Source organism: Mus musculus, chromosome 9, assembly GCF_000001635.26.
Source record: "Mus musculus strain C57BL/6J chromosome 9, GRCm38.p6 C57BL/6J".
Lineage (NCBI taxonomy): Eukaryota > Metazoa > Chordata > Mammalia > Rodentia > Muridae > Mus > Mus musculus.
The window spans coordinates 124017266-124032527 of record NC_000075.6 but is presented as its reverse complement, the minus strand read 5'-3'; the positions used below and the strand labels follow the sequence as shown (position 1 = coordinate 124032527).

Here is a 15262-nt window from a genome sequence, read left to right as displayed (position 1 = left end):
GATTTATGGCAAGAAACTTCTAGTGTCATTAGGATGCCTGGGTTTTGTTTTTTGTTTTGTTTTGTTTTTTCATAACTGTCTAATATGTTTTTATTTTTTATTAGGTATTTTCCTCATTTATATTTCCAATGCTATTCCAAAAGTCCCCCATACCCACCCACCCCCACTCCCCTACCCACCCATTTCCACTTTTTGGCCCTGGCGTTCCCCTGTACTGGGGCATATAAAGTTTGTGTGTCCAATGGGCCTCTCTTTCCAGTGATGGCTGACTAGGCCATCTTTTGATATATATGAAGCTAGAGACAAGAGCTCCGGGGTACTGGTTAGTTCATATTGTTGTTCTACCTATAGGGTTGCAGCTCGCTTTAGCTCCTTGGGTACTTTCTCTAGCTCCTCCATTGGGGGGCCCTGTGATCCATTCAATAGCTGACTTTACATCCTGATCACAGCCCCACGCTTTCCTTTCCTCCAATTCCCACCATTAAAATCCTTTCTTCCATTATCTCTTCCATTTCTCCCCAGAGAAGAGGAACACCTTTGCACTGGATTCATTTGTTCCTCTCCTCTTTATGCTACTTGACCAAGATCTTATGAGGAAAAGATTCATGTTTTTTTCTTACACATTGGACTCCTCACTTAACACAAAGCAGTGTTTTTACAACCCATTCCTGAAACTTAACAGGCAGCTGTTAGATGAGCAGCTGGTTGGTTTATGACACATTGTCTACATCTTCTCTAGAAAATGACAAATTATTGCACTAACTTATCTTGAACAAATATGTATTCACCTCAGATAAGTACAAAATTATAAATCAAAGCAATGATTCCATCAAAGTTCAACTTAGCAAACCAATGAGTTTATTGAGCCTACTTACAGAGCATTATTGAAGGGATACTTAAAAGAGTGAGTTACCCTCAAACAGCTGTCTCATCACAAAAAATCTCATCCCATTATGGATAATGACCTCATGAAAATGAAATCATGGAGTCACACTCTCAAGTAACTCTTCCAATCTTATATATCTTTATCATCTCCCAAGATCATGAGCAATTTGGAGAAGGAGAGAGTAATGGTTGTAATACAAGATGAGGGGACTATGACCCTATATTTCCTTCTACTATGGAGTATCAGTAACTCCAATAGCATCACTACTGACTAACTTACCTCTTCATTGTTCTGCTCAAATAGTTGTCATGGTTACTAGACCAAGGTAATCTCTACTTCAAAATAATCATGAGATGACTATGCTATACCCAAAAGAAAAGTGCCAAGTTAAGTAAAGGCTTAGAAGTTACATCCCCAAGAAGCTATAATCAGAAGTAAAGGAATGAGAGAAAGGTGCCTGAGCCATAGCCACTCCATTTTCCTCCTTCATCTTTGTGTCTCTCACAGCTTCTAGTTCATAGTACTAAACACATATACTCAAGAAAAGCTCAACTGTATAAAACTGATAGACTGATAGAACTGTAAGTTCCCCCTATAGTAATATTTCAGATAGACTAGCATATCTTATCAGCTGACCATGATAGCATATAACCTTATCAAACATCTAAAGAGCCCATATATTCCTCCTACAACACTTGTGACATCCTCATTTTCAATTGTTGAGTCTCTGAACGCATCACAGTTACAACATAATTCTGAAAGTGTGATCTTGGGACAAGTATCACGTCCACCACCTGGGAACGTGTTGTTGATGCTCAGACCTCACTTCAAACATGAGTCATAAGCACTGAGGTGGTGCTATAAGTGCACACTTCAATCCAGAGAGCACCTCCTGAGATTTCTAGGGTCTGTGTGCCAGAATAATGAACATATAGATAATGATAGAAACACAGGCAGTTTATTAAGAAAGATAAAAAGATATTCTTGAGGATAGAAGTAGGCTAATGATCTGTGAAAAGACAAACACCCAAAAGCACTGCATCATATGAATTCTTATCATTCATGGGTTATTTGCATAGTGCCAACTTCTTTCTGTGTGATATCATATACTTTTCTTGTACATCCTCTATTTGGTATGTGAGGGCCGGTAGAAAGGGGTTTCCAGTCTTACTTCATCTGTTAATCTTGATGTCTGTTTCCAAATTTCTACTCTTCTCCTGTAATAGGAGTTACCTGTGCATGTGTCACTATACCCTCCAGGTACTTATGATGTCAAGTCTAGGAAGAATTAACGACAGCACCACACCTGGACTTCTCAATACAGATGGCCCCAGCCTGTTTTTCAACATAAAACTGGCATTATGAGGAGAGTGTGTTCCTTCCAAGATGCTTTCAATCACTAATAGGAAATATGATTTCATTTGACTTTTAAGAAAAAATTAAACAAGATATAACATCCAGTCTATATTCAAATAATAATTTTTTTAAAAAGAGGAAAAAGAAAGCCATTCATCAAGAAGAAAAAGAACTACTTACGTTAGGAAATAAAATAAATGCATTTTGTGAAACATTTCACTGATGTCAAAAAGTGGCAAAAGTAGTTTAAATATTTTTTAAACCTTCCTACTTGTGAATGGATTATTTAACATTTAAGTGAATCAGAACATGTATAACTCTTTGGAGAATAAAAAAAAAAAGCTGTCTTTTTCATGTCATGTTTGATGAATTGTCAACTGGCCAGCACATGTCCTCTACTAATGATCTTGGGGTAGATGAAGATATTCTGCAGTTATTATGTGTGTTTACAGGTCTTTGAGAGCATCAGCATTGCATGGAGAGTACAAATGACTGAGCTAGAGGTCATTGTGACTGACTTAATGTGTTTGCTTCATCTTTCAGTCCATGGAATAAGTGACAATTTTCTCTGCCCAACTAAAACACCACAGAGATTTCTTGCTCCCCAGTTGATGGGGAGACAGAGCTTGTTCTTTCCATTTTCTCACCAGGAAGAAACGGAATATATTTTCCCAGGTAAACTGCCACATTTCTGTGGAAAAAGAGCCGAAGGTGTTTCCGGAACCTCTCACCAACAAAGGCGTAGATTACTGGATTAATACAGCAGTGGGTGTAGGCAATCACCTCAGTCACCTGCATGGCCAGGTCCAGATGTTTACTCTGCTGACAGCTGGTCTCTAAAAATGTGCTGTGAAAAGCAGAAAAAAGGAGAACCAGGTTGTACGGGGTCCAAAAAATAAAAAAGACTATCATAACAACAAAAATAAGACGGATGGCCTTGTGTTTTTTTTTATTGGGACATCTCAGCAGAGTTTTAATGATTCCTGAGTAGCAGATAACCATAATGAGGAGAGGAAGAGCTAGACCAAAGATATTCATTCTTAGAGCATGGAAACGTTTCCAGCTGTCTTCTTCACCCTCTGGATAGCGAGGACTGCAGGAAAACTCTCCAAAGCTGTCTTGAGACTCATGGAAGATAAATTCAGGCAATGCTGCCAGTCCTGCAAGGCCCCAGGTAATGATACTGGTGATAGTAGCAAAAGTCACAGTTCGGGCTCGAAGGGCAAACACAGCATGGACGATAGCCAGGTATCTGTCAATTGTCAGCAGGATGATGAAAAAGATCTCGCTGTACAAGGCCAGGTAATAAAACCCAGACAGCATTTTGCACATGTAGTGGCCAAAACCCCACTCATTCCACAGAACATAGTGAATCCAGAATGGGACAGTGAAGAGAAAGAGCAGGTCAGAAATTGCCAAGTTGAACAGGTAGATATTAGTCATAATTTGTAGCTTCCTGTACTTTATGAGGATCAACACAACCATCATGTTGCCCAGGAGGCCGATGATGAACACCAGGGAGTACAGTGGAGGCAGGAGCCATGACCCCAGCTCTTTGATTCTGACTTTTTCACAGGGTGGTGCCCACTCATATTCATAGGGTGTGGTCTCAAAGCTTTCAACCACAGTCTTGATTTCATCTGTGTTGAATGCCATTCTACTTGTCTCTGTGATAGAAAAAAAATTAAAAAACAAATAAACAAAGAAACAATTAACCATGTAAAATATATCACTTGATTATTATTAAGAGACTCAAATTAGAATTTGTTTAGTACAAATTTCAAGATATATCTGAAATGCTATAAGTAGGGGCCAGAAAAAAAAAGCTTTGAGAGCTCTGTAGCTCTCAAAGTCATCATGATTCATAATAGAAAAGGAAACAAATGCTATGGGTGGTGGTAAAGCATAGGAATATTAATTTCTGAAAGTATTTGAAGGGGGGAATTCCAAATTTTGAACTGAAGAGTGAAAAGAATGATAATTATATGATCCATGCATAATATGTAATTCTTATTACTAATGCATATTTTAACACATTTGTGTACTAGTAATGATAACCACCTCTCTTAGGCCCTTTGATGAACATGTCCAAGATACTTAATGGGGAAACTGATGCTTATTTAGACAGTAATTTATCTAAAATTCTCTAATAAGTAAGTTAAAGTTTAGTAGAGTTTTAATTTCTATCTATATACAATCTGCTTCTCAGTAATTTAAATAGAAACATTTTAAATTTAGCTATTGGTGATTTAGCTGCTATTTATTATTATTATTATCATCATTATTATTACTATTATTATTTAACTTTGAAATCAGTATAATTTTAAGCAGCATTTCTTTGGAGACTTTTCTTTTCTCTGGCTCTTGGTAGTGCTAAGGTAAGCATTGATATCCCAAGAGCTTCTCTTTCATAAATAAGATGATGAGCTGGAGGGTAGGAGAAGTGGATTTTCTAATACAACATACTTTATTAGACCAGGAGCTGGAGGACCAGTGTCTGTTTTTCTACAGACTAATGACTCCAGCAAAGAAAGAAGAAAAGCAGACAAGGCAGAAATCTCATGAAGGGCAATAAATTCATACTCTGCTTACTCAGGGAAAGGCCCACTAACTTTCTCCTGGCTAAGAGGAAGGGCCAAGTTTAAAGAAATGACTAGGTGGCACTCCTCTGAGGACGGTTTGGACATACTTGTCTTTCAGTGTTCCTCTTGCTTGCTAGGGGCACAATTATTTGGCCCCAGATTTACTGATTGCCTATGAGTATCACATTGGGAGACAAGGATACTCACTAGGAAAGGCATCTTCCTTCTTTGGGGGTTACCTGGGAGAGTCAAAAGGAAACTGCCATGAAAGCACTTTGTTTCCTCATTTTTCCCTATCCAGTTGTATCTGTGTTGGAAGCCTCAAAGATAAGTTCATTTAATTGAGAAGGAATAGTATCTGAACTAGTCAAGTTTTGAAGAAACACATTGAGAAATCTCAGGGCTAACAGTTTACAGTCTTTTGAAGGCTGCTTGAGTTGTTTAAACCCATAGTTTTGTCATATTCTTTCTAATTATCTTGTTTTAAAGCAAAATATTATCTTACAAAATTATTTTATGTAAATTTTTTTACTTTGCAAGTAATTGCTTTCATTCAGAATATACTCTTATGTGTATTATTTTTTCTATTTTCTTCCTCATTTACTGATTTCACTCTGAATTGTTTTCTTTCCCTAAATTTAAGTTTTGAAATAATGCTTTAAGAAATCTCCAAAATAAGCAAAATTATTTTTAATAAAAGGACATATTCATAACCTTTTAAAAATTGCTTTTCAATTAAAATCACATGATTTCATATTTTTGAATGTGGAAGTGCTTATATTAAGGAAAATGTTAAACATTTAGTAATTCCAAATTGTAATAAAAATTCAGTGAGAAACTAATTTTAAATTGTGTGCCATAAAGCTCTAATTTAACATCAGTCATATTTATTAATAGACTGAAATATATGTTCTTTTGGTAGAATTTATAATTCATATTTAGGAATGATCTTGTATTTTAATTTACTTAAAATAACTTAAATGTTTAATGACTTTGTATTTTAAATTCTTAAAAAGTATACTTAAAAACTTCACATTTTAAATTTATCTAGTTTGTTTACCTTTAACAACTATTTTAGACTTTGTATGATTATAGTACATATATGCCTACAATACATACAAATACAATACATACAATAATGTATGAAATCTACAAAACATGCAGACTTTGCAGAGTATACAAATATAGTCATTATTTTAGTGTATTTCCTTGCCAAAGGAGAAATGTGAAAGTTGATATACTTGATATATGGGAAATAATACACATCATAAGTTAAACATCTAACAGGTAAGTTCAATCCAGGCTGGTGTATTACAGCCTTCACAAAATACATACTAATAATTTTAAGATATCTTTACTTTATCTTACATACAAATTTATTTGTTAAATTTATTTATTTATTTAAGTCATTTAAATTAAAAGGTATTTGAGCTTATTTGCCAGTTTGAGTTTATGTGCATGACATTACCTACTGCTGTCATGGAAACAACACAAAGTATAAGCATAATGTAGTATAAGCATAATACACATATATGCATGCAGATGAAAATACACATTTATTTATTTACATTGATTTATATGTTATTAGTGTGTGTGTGTGTGTGTGTGTGTGTGTGTGTGTGTGTGTGCCTTCATGTGTACAAGAACCCAAGGAGGTCAAAAGAGGATATCAAGTCCCCTGGAACTAGAGTTACAGGTAGTTGTGACTTGCCACATGGGTACTAAGAACCAAATCCAGGTGTTCTGTAAGATCAAGAATCATTATTATGCTAAGCCATATCTCTAGCCCCATAAAGTATGTTTCTAGGAAGCTCAAAGATTTTAAAGGTTTCAATGAGTTTATCATCTGTCATCTGACTGTTGATCTAATTATTTCCTCCATAGATCTAATCAATCTTTAATTTTAACTCTGTTCTTTTAAAAGTCTGACTTTCAGCTGAAACAAGATATAAAATGTATTTCACAATGCCAGTATACAACCTAAGCATATTCTTAAATGCCTACTTTAAAATAACAATTAAAACATAGTACAGAAACTACACAAACTTCTTACCTAGTCAGCTACATCAAATAGTGTATGTAGTTCATGTTTGTATGTGCTATACTTTTAAAAAGTAAATTTGCAATTTGTTTGTTTACTTATGTGGTTCTGGAGGCTGAATGCAAGACATTCAGTGTTAGGGAAATACCATGACACAGAGCTACATCCTCGGCCCTGTGCTAGCCTTCTAGAGAACTGGCAATACAGTAGGTTTCTTTACACAGAATCTCTGTGTACACTGGTAGTACACTGTGCTATGGCATTACAAAGGTTGTGGCATCACTACAACATAGACATTTTCATGTCCCTCGCCATCTTGTGAGACCACAGTTGTGTATGCTGTTATCACTGACTAAAATGTCAATATACCAGGCATGGCCTCATAGCGTAAAACATCCAATCCAGCAAAACAATCTTTCTTTAAGTAAAGATTAACTCTGCCTTTTCTCTTATTTCTTAAAAACAAGATGTAAATTTTCCCTGTGAAAGAATACTATGTACTTAATGATTTTAATATTTTTTATCCTCAAGAATGGCCAATTATGGAAAGCTACACAAATTATTCAGTCCTGTGATCATTTGAAAAGTGTGAACAGTTAGAGATAAATTTTGCTCCCATATAGATAGATGTTTGAGTCCATCTACAAACATGCCCTGTGTTATATTAAAAGTTAGAATAGAAAGAAGTATATGCAATGGTGAGCTTCCTCATTTTTCTGGAAATAAATGTAAAGGTAACACATTTTTGTTCAGTGTTGGGAATGAAACTTAGGGTCTAGAATGTGATAAGCAAAGACTCTACCACTGAACTGCATTCTTAGCCAAGGTTATTAAGTCTACTTCATCTTTTAACTAAAATCCCAAGAAATAATAATGGAAACAGGTTTGCACATGTGTCAGGAAAATAAAGTACATTTTGGTAAGAAAAATGGTACAGTCTGAGAATGCACTTTTGTAGAGAAAACTAATCATCTTGTCTTGTAGGTTATTTCAAGATTATTTCAAAATGAGAAGTAAAGAGCACAAAAGTAATATAGACCTAAATGGGGGTGAGGAGGGAATGAGAACATGAGAAAGGAACAAGAGGGGACAGAGATAGAGACTCAAGTTTCTTAAAGTTGGATTGATTTTAGGAAACTTCATGCCTTAATATCAAAGTCATACAAATGCAAAAGTAGATTTTGGTCTTTTTTTCTTTTCTGTCCTTTAAAACTATGTCTGTCCTCAAAAAAAAATTATTTAAAAAGGGTTTCATTACTGGTTTATTTTATAAACTTTATTATAAAATATTTGCAAATATATATCACACTAAAAGTATACAGATATAAAATTTATACATCTCAACAAACCCTATATAATTAAAATATCTATTCTGAATTTCTTCTTCTTTGTTCTTTAAAAGGACAAAAATTTTATTCATTTCTTTGTTGTCTTATGTTAATTTTCTCAAAGTTTTTGATTGCTTAAGAAATTTAAATAATCCCTGCTGTAAGATGCAACTCTTTTTCATCTATATAACTTTGTAGATTTGTTTTGAAATTTCCAATTGTCATTTGAGTTAGATAGATGGCTAAATATTGCTTCAGTGGCATGGACCCTATTCAGTCGAGTGTTCTAAATTTCAAAGTGTAGTCCGTTCATCTTGAGAGACTTGGCTTCATGCACGTGCCAAGAACTTTTACAAACCTTCTTTCCTGAAGATCAGAGTTGACCATTGTCTTTTAATAGCAGGTATTTCAAATGTAGCAGATAGCTTTGAATAATGCTGATGTTATTTAGTTGAACAAGATGGTTGTGAAGAATCTATTTTCATAGGGAAAAATATCTGTTCTGGCAAAGTAATGTAATCAGCATGACCAGTATGTTCAGCATGCTAAGCCCAAGTTACTCCAGTAAGCATACCAAGAAACACACTATGTGCCTCTACTTGGTGCTCTGTACAATATAATTGACAACACACATGAAATCGCCTTCTGTTATTTACATTAAACACCCTTTATAAATAATACAGCAACAAACATCTCTGTCTTTTAAACTTATTTCCTTAAACTATATACCCCAAGACACTTTTTCAAACTAATAACATTTCCAAAAAGCTTGATGCATTTTGTCAATTTGCTTCCAGGAAATATATAATAACAATAAATTCTTAGCACTGTAAGTGATGGTGCCAGCTTTAGAAGCATCCATCAACATGCATAAGAATTAAAACAAAAAAAAAATTACCGGGCCAGTTAGGTGGATATAGAGTTGTCTTACTGTTGTTATTTACTATTCTTTTGAGGAATTTTTGAGGGATTTTTAAATTGTAATTATTAGTCACCATATTCTCTCTTCTATGCATTGACTGTGCTCTTCACTTAATTTATTATGAGCATATTTGCTTCTTTCCTGTTGAGTCATAGAGTACTCTCATTTCTTATTCCAGGAGAAATGACTCAGTGACTAGCTTCAGTGTAATATTACCATCTTTTGAATGGAGTGAGAGGATCCTCTAGCCCAGTGTTTTCCAGCCTTCCTAATGCTGTAACCCTTTAATACTGCTCCTCATGTTGTGATGACCCCTAAACATAAAATTATTTCCTTGCTATCTCATAACTGTAGTTTTCCTACTGTTTTTAATTGTAATATAAATATCTAGTATACAAGATAGCTGATATGCCACCTACAAAGGGTTGTAACCCACAGGTTGAAAACAGGTTTGGGCTAGAGTCCAACCTACTAGTAACTGAAGACTACCACCCTCTCTCAAATCACTCACCAAAACCATTTTACTTCTAACCCCAGCCAAACTAGAGTCTTTCAAAACACTAAATGGATTTTTTTTTTGTCTCTACCCTCTAACAGAGATAGATCTACCAAAGGCAGCCAGCCAACCTAATCCAGACAGAGACACCACGGCAATCATCAACCAATCCATCTAATAGTTTTAGAGTTGATTTCCAAAAACTTTAATTATGCATTTAAATATGTAATTACTTAGTATACACATGAATACATAAATATATTTTCATTCTAATATACATACACACAAGAGATTACATTTTCATGATGATCTTACAAGTCAGTATCAATAAACGCTAACTACTAATGTAACACTTTTGGAATGATGCTATTCTTCATAATTTATGAATTATAAGAAGTACAGGATGGTAACAGATAATGTAGCTTGAGTAGTTATAAAGTTCATGTTGTATCATAGTATAGATGGGAAAATAGAAGGATAGGAATAAGGAAAGCAAGAAGAAAATGGAAATACATTGCAAAATCTTTTCTAAGTCTACCTTATGTTATCTTTAAATACTATACACCACCTCTCTATTGGAATCAAGAGGGCTCTGGGAGGTATTTCTTTCACCTACATAGACTAATATATCCATTTTTTCCTTTCCTAGAGTTCTGAAAGCCTATCTGGAAATATCGTCTAAGAAACATCTCTTGAATTTAAATATGTCCTTGTCCAAAAGAGAATAAAAAGAAGAAACGGTACCTGGTGAATTTTGCTAAGTCCTTTATGAGTCCAGTAGTAACTTAAGTTTCACTGCTAATGAAACAGAGATAACACTTGATCATATACACCAGTCAGGTAGTAAACATCATAGCTTCCTGTTTTAAAAAGGCTAGCTTCTCAGGTTTTGCAAGTTTTCAGAGAGATACCAACTTGTTACAGTTCTTCCGTTTTGTTATTTACTGCACATACTTGGCTCTCTGTTGAGTTATCTATGGATGGATACTGCTGACACTCAGAAACTATCTTGCAGGCTCTTCACCCATTTGACACTGCTCATTTTTTTATGTATGATATGGCTAACAACTTCCCAATAATCATTGACTCATGGACAGACTGTGGAAAAACAATGTGGGAATTTCCTCTTAAGGAAAGGATGAGACAGCAAATTTGCTGGGAGCAACTGAAGATTATGAGGACAAGCAAGTAAAGGTTTTGATAATTCACAAAGACATGTGTTTGCATTTCCACTGTGGTTCTATAGCTGCATGATCTCAGGGTAACCACTGAGCCAGCCTTGCTGGACACCTAGTTTTCTCCTCTATAATTGTAACAGATATTTATTTCCTACAGTTGTCATGAAGTCAATTAAGATAAACCAAGGAAGTTTCTATGTAAAGTACAGATCTCAACCAATGTAAAGTGTAGGTTGAATTGTACCGTGACATAGCATCCCAAGGCTAGGAACATATCTTGCCTATGTGCTGATATCCCCATGAACCTAGTGTGATAATGGACACTAGACGCATTTAACTAATGTTGACGGGAATAGTGACAAATATATGGTATAATCTCTGATATTCTTTCTAATTGTACAGGTCAATGAATTTACCAAGTTCTTGTTAGCTATTCAGAAGGGGACAGGAGAAAATGAATAGAGAAGAAAGAGTAGAAATAGGAGAAGAACTTAATTCTTTTTTTTCCTTTTCCATTTTTTATTAGGTATTTAGCTCATTTACATTTCCAATGCTATACCAAAAGTCCCCCATACCCACCCACCCCCACTCCCCTACCCACCCACTCCCACTTTTTGGCCCTGGCGTTCCCCTGTACTGGGGCATATAAAGTTTGTGTGTCCAATGGGCCTCTCTTTCCAGTGATGGCCGACTAGGCCATCTTTTGATACATATGCAGCTAGAGTCAAGAGCTCCGGGGTACTGGTTAGTTCATAATGTTGTTCCACCTATAGGGTTGCAGATCCCTTTAGCTCCTTGGATACTTTCTCTAGCTCCTCCATTGGGAGCCCTGTGATCCATCCATTAGCTGACTGTGAGCATCCACTTCTGTGTTTGCTAGGCCCCGGCATAGTCTCACAAGAGACAGCTACATCTGGGTCCTTTCGATAAAATCTTGCTAGTGTATGCAATGGTGTCAGCGTTTGGATGCTGATTATGGGGTGGATCTCTGGATATGGAAGTCTCTACATGGTCCATCCTTTCATCTCAGCTCCAAACTTTGTCTCTGTAACTCCTTCCAAGGGTGTTTTGTTCCCACTTCTAAGGAGGGGAATAGTGTCCACACTTCAGTCTTACCATAAGGGATCTATTAAGTTGTTGGATGATTTAGACTTTTTTATTCCTGTGATAAAATACCTGACAGGAACTTCTTAAAAGATAAAGGATTTCTTCTATCTCATAGTGGAGAAGGCATAGCAGAATTCACACTTCCAATCAGTAAACAGAGCTTGAGATGGAGCTAGAGGGGAAATATGACCTTCCAGATCCACCCCCAGCCACCCACTGGGACCACCTAGTCCCAAAGGGCTCCACAGCTTCCCAAGACAGCACCATCAGCTATAGACCAAGTGGTCAAACAAATGAACCTGTGAGGGATTTAGATTCAAACCAGGACTTGGGGATCAACATCTAATGAAATGCCAAGAGGACACAAGTAGTTTTAATAATAGCTAACCAGATACTTAACTATTTGTGATAGTTCTTTTTTCTAACATAAAATTGCCAAAAATTAGAATCACTGAGTAGGCAGCTTTAGTTGAAAATAGTGTTCCGACTTCCTTAATTGATGTAGGAAGAAGACTAACCTCAAGTGTGGGCCCAAGCCTCTTGGCAGCAACTCAATTATTTTAAAAGAACATGGCGGAAGGAAGATAATCTGCCTTTGCTTTTTTGACCTTCCCTTTTTCTGCTGAAGTAATTTAGCCTGTTGCTACAGCTGATATCAGGACCAGGTTTCCCAGGCTTCCATAACATTGACTAAGGTCCAGTGGCTCTCCAGGAACCTTCCAGCTTTTCAGCGTCAGATTGAGACTGAGCACCTAACAGGTTGGTGGAGTCTCCAGCATTCAGACAAATACTTGAACTAGTTTAACTGGTGTGGATTCCTCCCTTTATATCAGAATCAGCATTTCGAGGCTTCCATTATTAACTAAGGACGAGTGGCTCTCCCAGAATCTGCTTAAATCCTCATGGACTAAGAAACTATAAGGTTCAAGGCACTCTCAGTTGTGAGACGACTGTTACAATTTTAATGTAAGCTGATTTAACCCTAAGGGTCTGCTTTGGAGAACCCTGACTAATAATACACTGTTTTAATCTGTAGTGTATTTGATATTTTAGGATGCTGCTATTATTCAAATGTTAAATACTGACCCCCCAAGATCTGGTTGCCCCTGACAAGGAGAACCTCATGTACACCAAATGGTGCTACATAAACTTTACCCACTCCCCAAGTTATCGCTGATTGGTTAATAAAGATGTCTGCAGCCTGGGCTGAGTAAAAGAGAGAGGATAGAATAAAGGTTCCTAGGGCTTGGGGGTCTCAGGCAGAGACCATGAAGAGAGGCAAGGAGAAGGAAGGAGGAGTCACCATGGGGTAGCATGGACCATGTGTATGTGGCCATGAGGGCTGATCTGATGAAGCAGGAACAGTGTAAATGAAACAGATGCGAGTACTATGGGGATTTTGGCAAAAGAAGCAGACACAATAGCTTAAAGGGCTGATATCTGCCCAGCTGTAGTGTTATAAGGCTTGTTATAAATCTAAAAGGCCTGTGTCTTTTATTTGAGAACTAAGTAGTTTGAAGTCAGTGGAGAAACCCATAATATATATTTAAAGGCAACAAGAGGGTATAGCAACACCCTCCAAAAAATGTGCCCACGTTGGGCACATTTTGGTGCCCAATGTAGCATGCCAAATGTCAAAGGAATTATAAATTCTAGCTAACTGGTATAAAAGACATACAACCCAGGTATTTTTTTTTTTTTTTTTTTTTACAAACTGTAATCCTAGATTAGGCAGATTTTGGAGCTATTCTAATTTAACATCCCAGCCACACATACCTAGTTACTTGCTGTTTTTCCTGGACACATTCTCAGGATCTATAACCTCTCATGAATGCTTCCTCCTCTCTCTGTCTCCTCTCTTCTCTTTTCCTCTCTACCTGTGATCTGGCCCATCTGGGTAACTGAAAACCTGCCTACCTCTATCTACTGCCAAATCATAGGCTTTAGTCTTTATTAACCAACTGGGATAACTTGGGGAGCAAGCATCATTTTGTATGGGTGAGTCTCTCCAAGTCAGGGGCAACCAGATCTTTGAGGCCAGTATTTAGCAATCAAACACATAATAGCACTATGTGGTGTTGAAGCTCCAAATTTAGATCCTCACAGTTACATGACAAGCACTTTTCGAGATGAGCCATCTCCTCAGCCTCTTAGTCTCTCTTTTTTATCACTTAAAAAATGGTATAAGCTTTGAGTTATGAAATCTCTGTGTCTCAGGTATTTTTGTTAAAATGGCACATGTATACTTTATAGTCATGATTCATATTTCTAATTATTCGTGAAAAATAAATGACTTGGGACTATGTGCCAACCAGTGTGTATCAAGTGATTCAGGCCATATGCTTAAATTCTAGTATAATTTACTGTGTTCTAAATGAATGTGTGGAACACCAAATGAAAGTTCTGAGGAGTTTAGAAAACATGTCCATGTGGGCCACTGGAACTAGAAAGTCTTCACAACAGAGCAAGAGTCTCATACATAAAACTTCATGTGATAGAGAGAGGGAAATTGTCCAAGAAAGGGTAAATAGACTCTCCACAGCCAGGAACTAAGATTTGTCCTTGTAGTAAATGACACTAGGGAACAAATATACATGGGTCCTGATACTGGGACTCAAAAGTCAGTGAAATATACAAATGTATCCATATGCCTACCTGTCTATATACCCATTAATCCATCCATCCATTAGGAAGATGTTGATTCAGAAGCTCCATCTCTCAGAGAATTCGGAACCACTGGAAGGTCTGTTCCAGAAGATGGAAGTCTGTGGTACCACTGCGACTACTTTACTCCATTCACTTCCAGAGAGGTTTTTATCTCTCGATTCAGTGAGACATCAACAAGAGGCTGGTGACATATCAAGATGAACCTGGCAGAGACATAGAAGCTTGAAATGAAGTGCAGAGACATAAAATTGAGCATTGACCTTAACTAGATTATAAAGAGCTAAAGTAGGTGGAGTATATTCTATAGAAACTGAGGAACCTCTGAAGGTTTTGAATAACAAAATAGTCATCATCTTACTTTAGATCTAGGTTGAGAGCCTTTAAAGCATTTCTACAGACAGTTTATGACAAAACCATACCAATTTTTGTTATACTAGGATTCTTATCTTCCCATGAGTGCCTCCAGAGAGAACACTATAATGTTCATAAATATTTCTTCCGGGAACTGCAAAACATCACAAGGAGAAGCATATTCTGGCAGTCTCCAAACTGCAAGTAAGTGAACCACATCCACACAGGACCAAATAGTGATGCCAAAATTCAGACTGCTTTCTCACATTGATGTGAGAAGATGCCACAGGCTTAGAACCAATCGAACAAAATGTGTATTTGCCTCAGCTTCACCCAAGTCTCCAGCAT

General features: G+C 36.6%; 1 protein-coding gene across 3 annotated transcripts; it reads right to left on the bottom strand.

The window, feature by feature from the left end:
• Nucleotides 1-835: 835 nt before the first annotated feature.
• Ccr3 (chemokine (C-C motif) receptor 3) lies at nt 836-14703 on the bottom strand. Of its 3 annotated transcripts, XM_017313119.2 has the most exons (3): nt 14552-14703; nt 10356-10409; nt 836-3909 (listed from the first exon to the last, which is right to left on the bottom strand). In XM_017313119.2, the coding sequence occupies exon 3, from the start codon at nt 3896-3898 to the stop codon at nt 2819-2821; it is 1080 nt and encodes a 359-aa protein (XP_017168608.1). In that variant the 5' UTR covers nt 3899-3909; nt 10356-10409; nt 14552-14703; the 3' UTR covers nt 836-2818. The 3 variants fall into 3 exon arrangements, with proteins under 3 accessions (XP_017168608.1, XP_017168609.1, NP_034044.3); XM_017313120.2 differs by lacking the exon at nt 10356-10409; NM_009914.4 differs by lacking the exon at nt 14552-14703 and having other exon boundaries at nt 839-3909; nt 10356-10557.
• Between the last annotated feature and the right edge of the window lie 559 nt (nt 14704-15262).

Coding starts and splice junctions, on each gene's coding strand:
- Ccr3 (XM_017313119.2), bottom strand. CDS start 3,898: ATGGCATTCAACACAGATGAAATCAAGACTGTGGTTGAAAGCTTTGAG.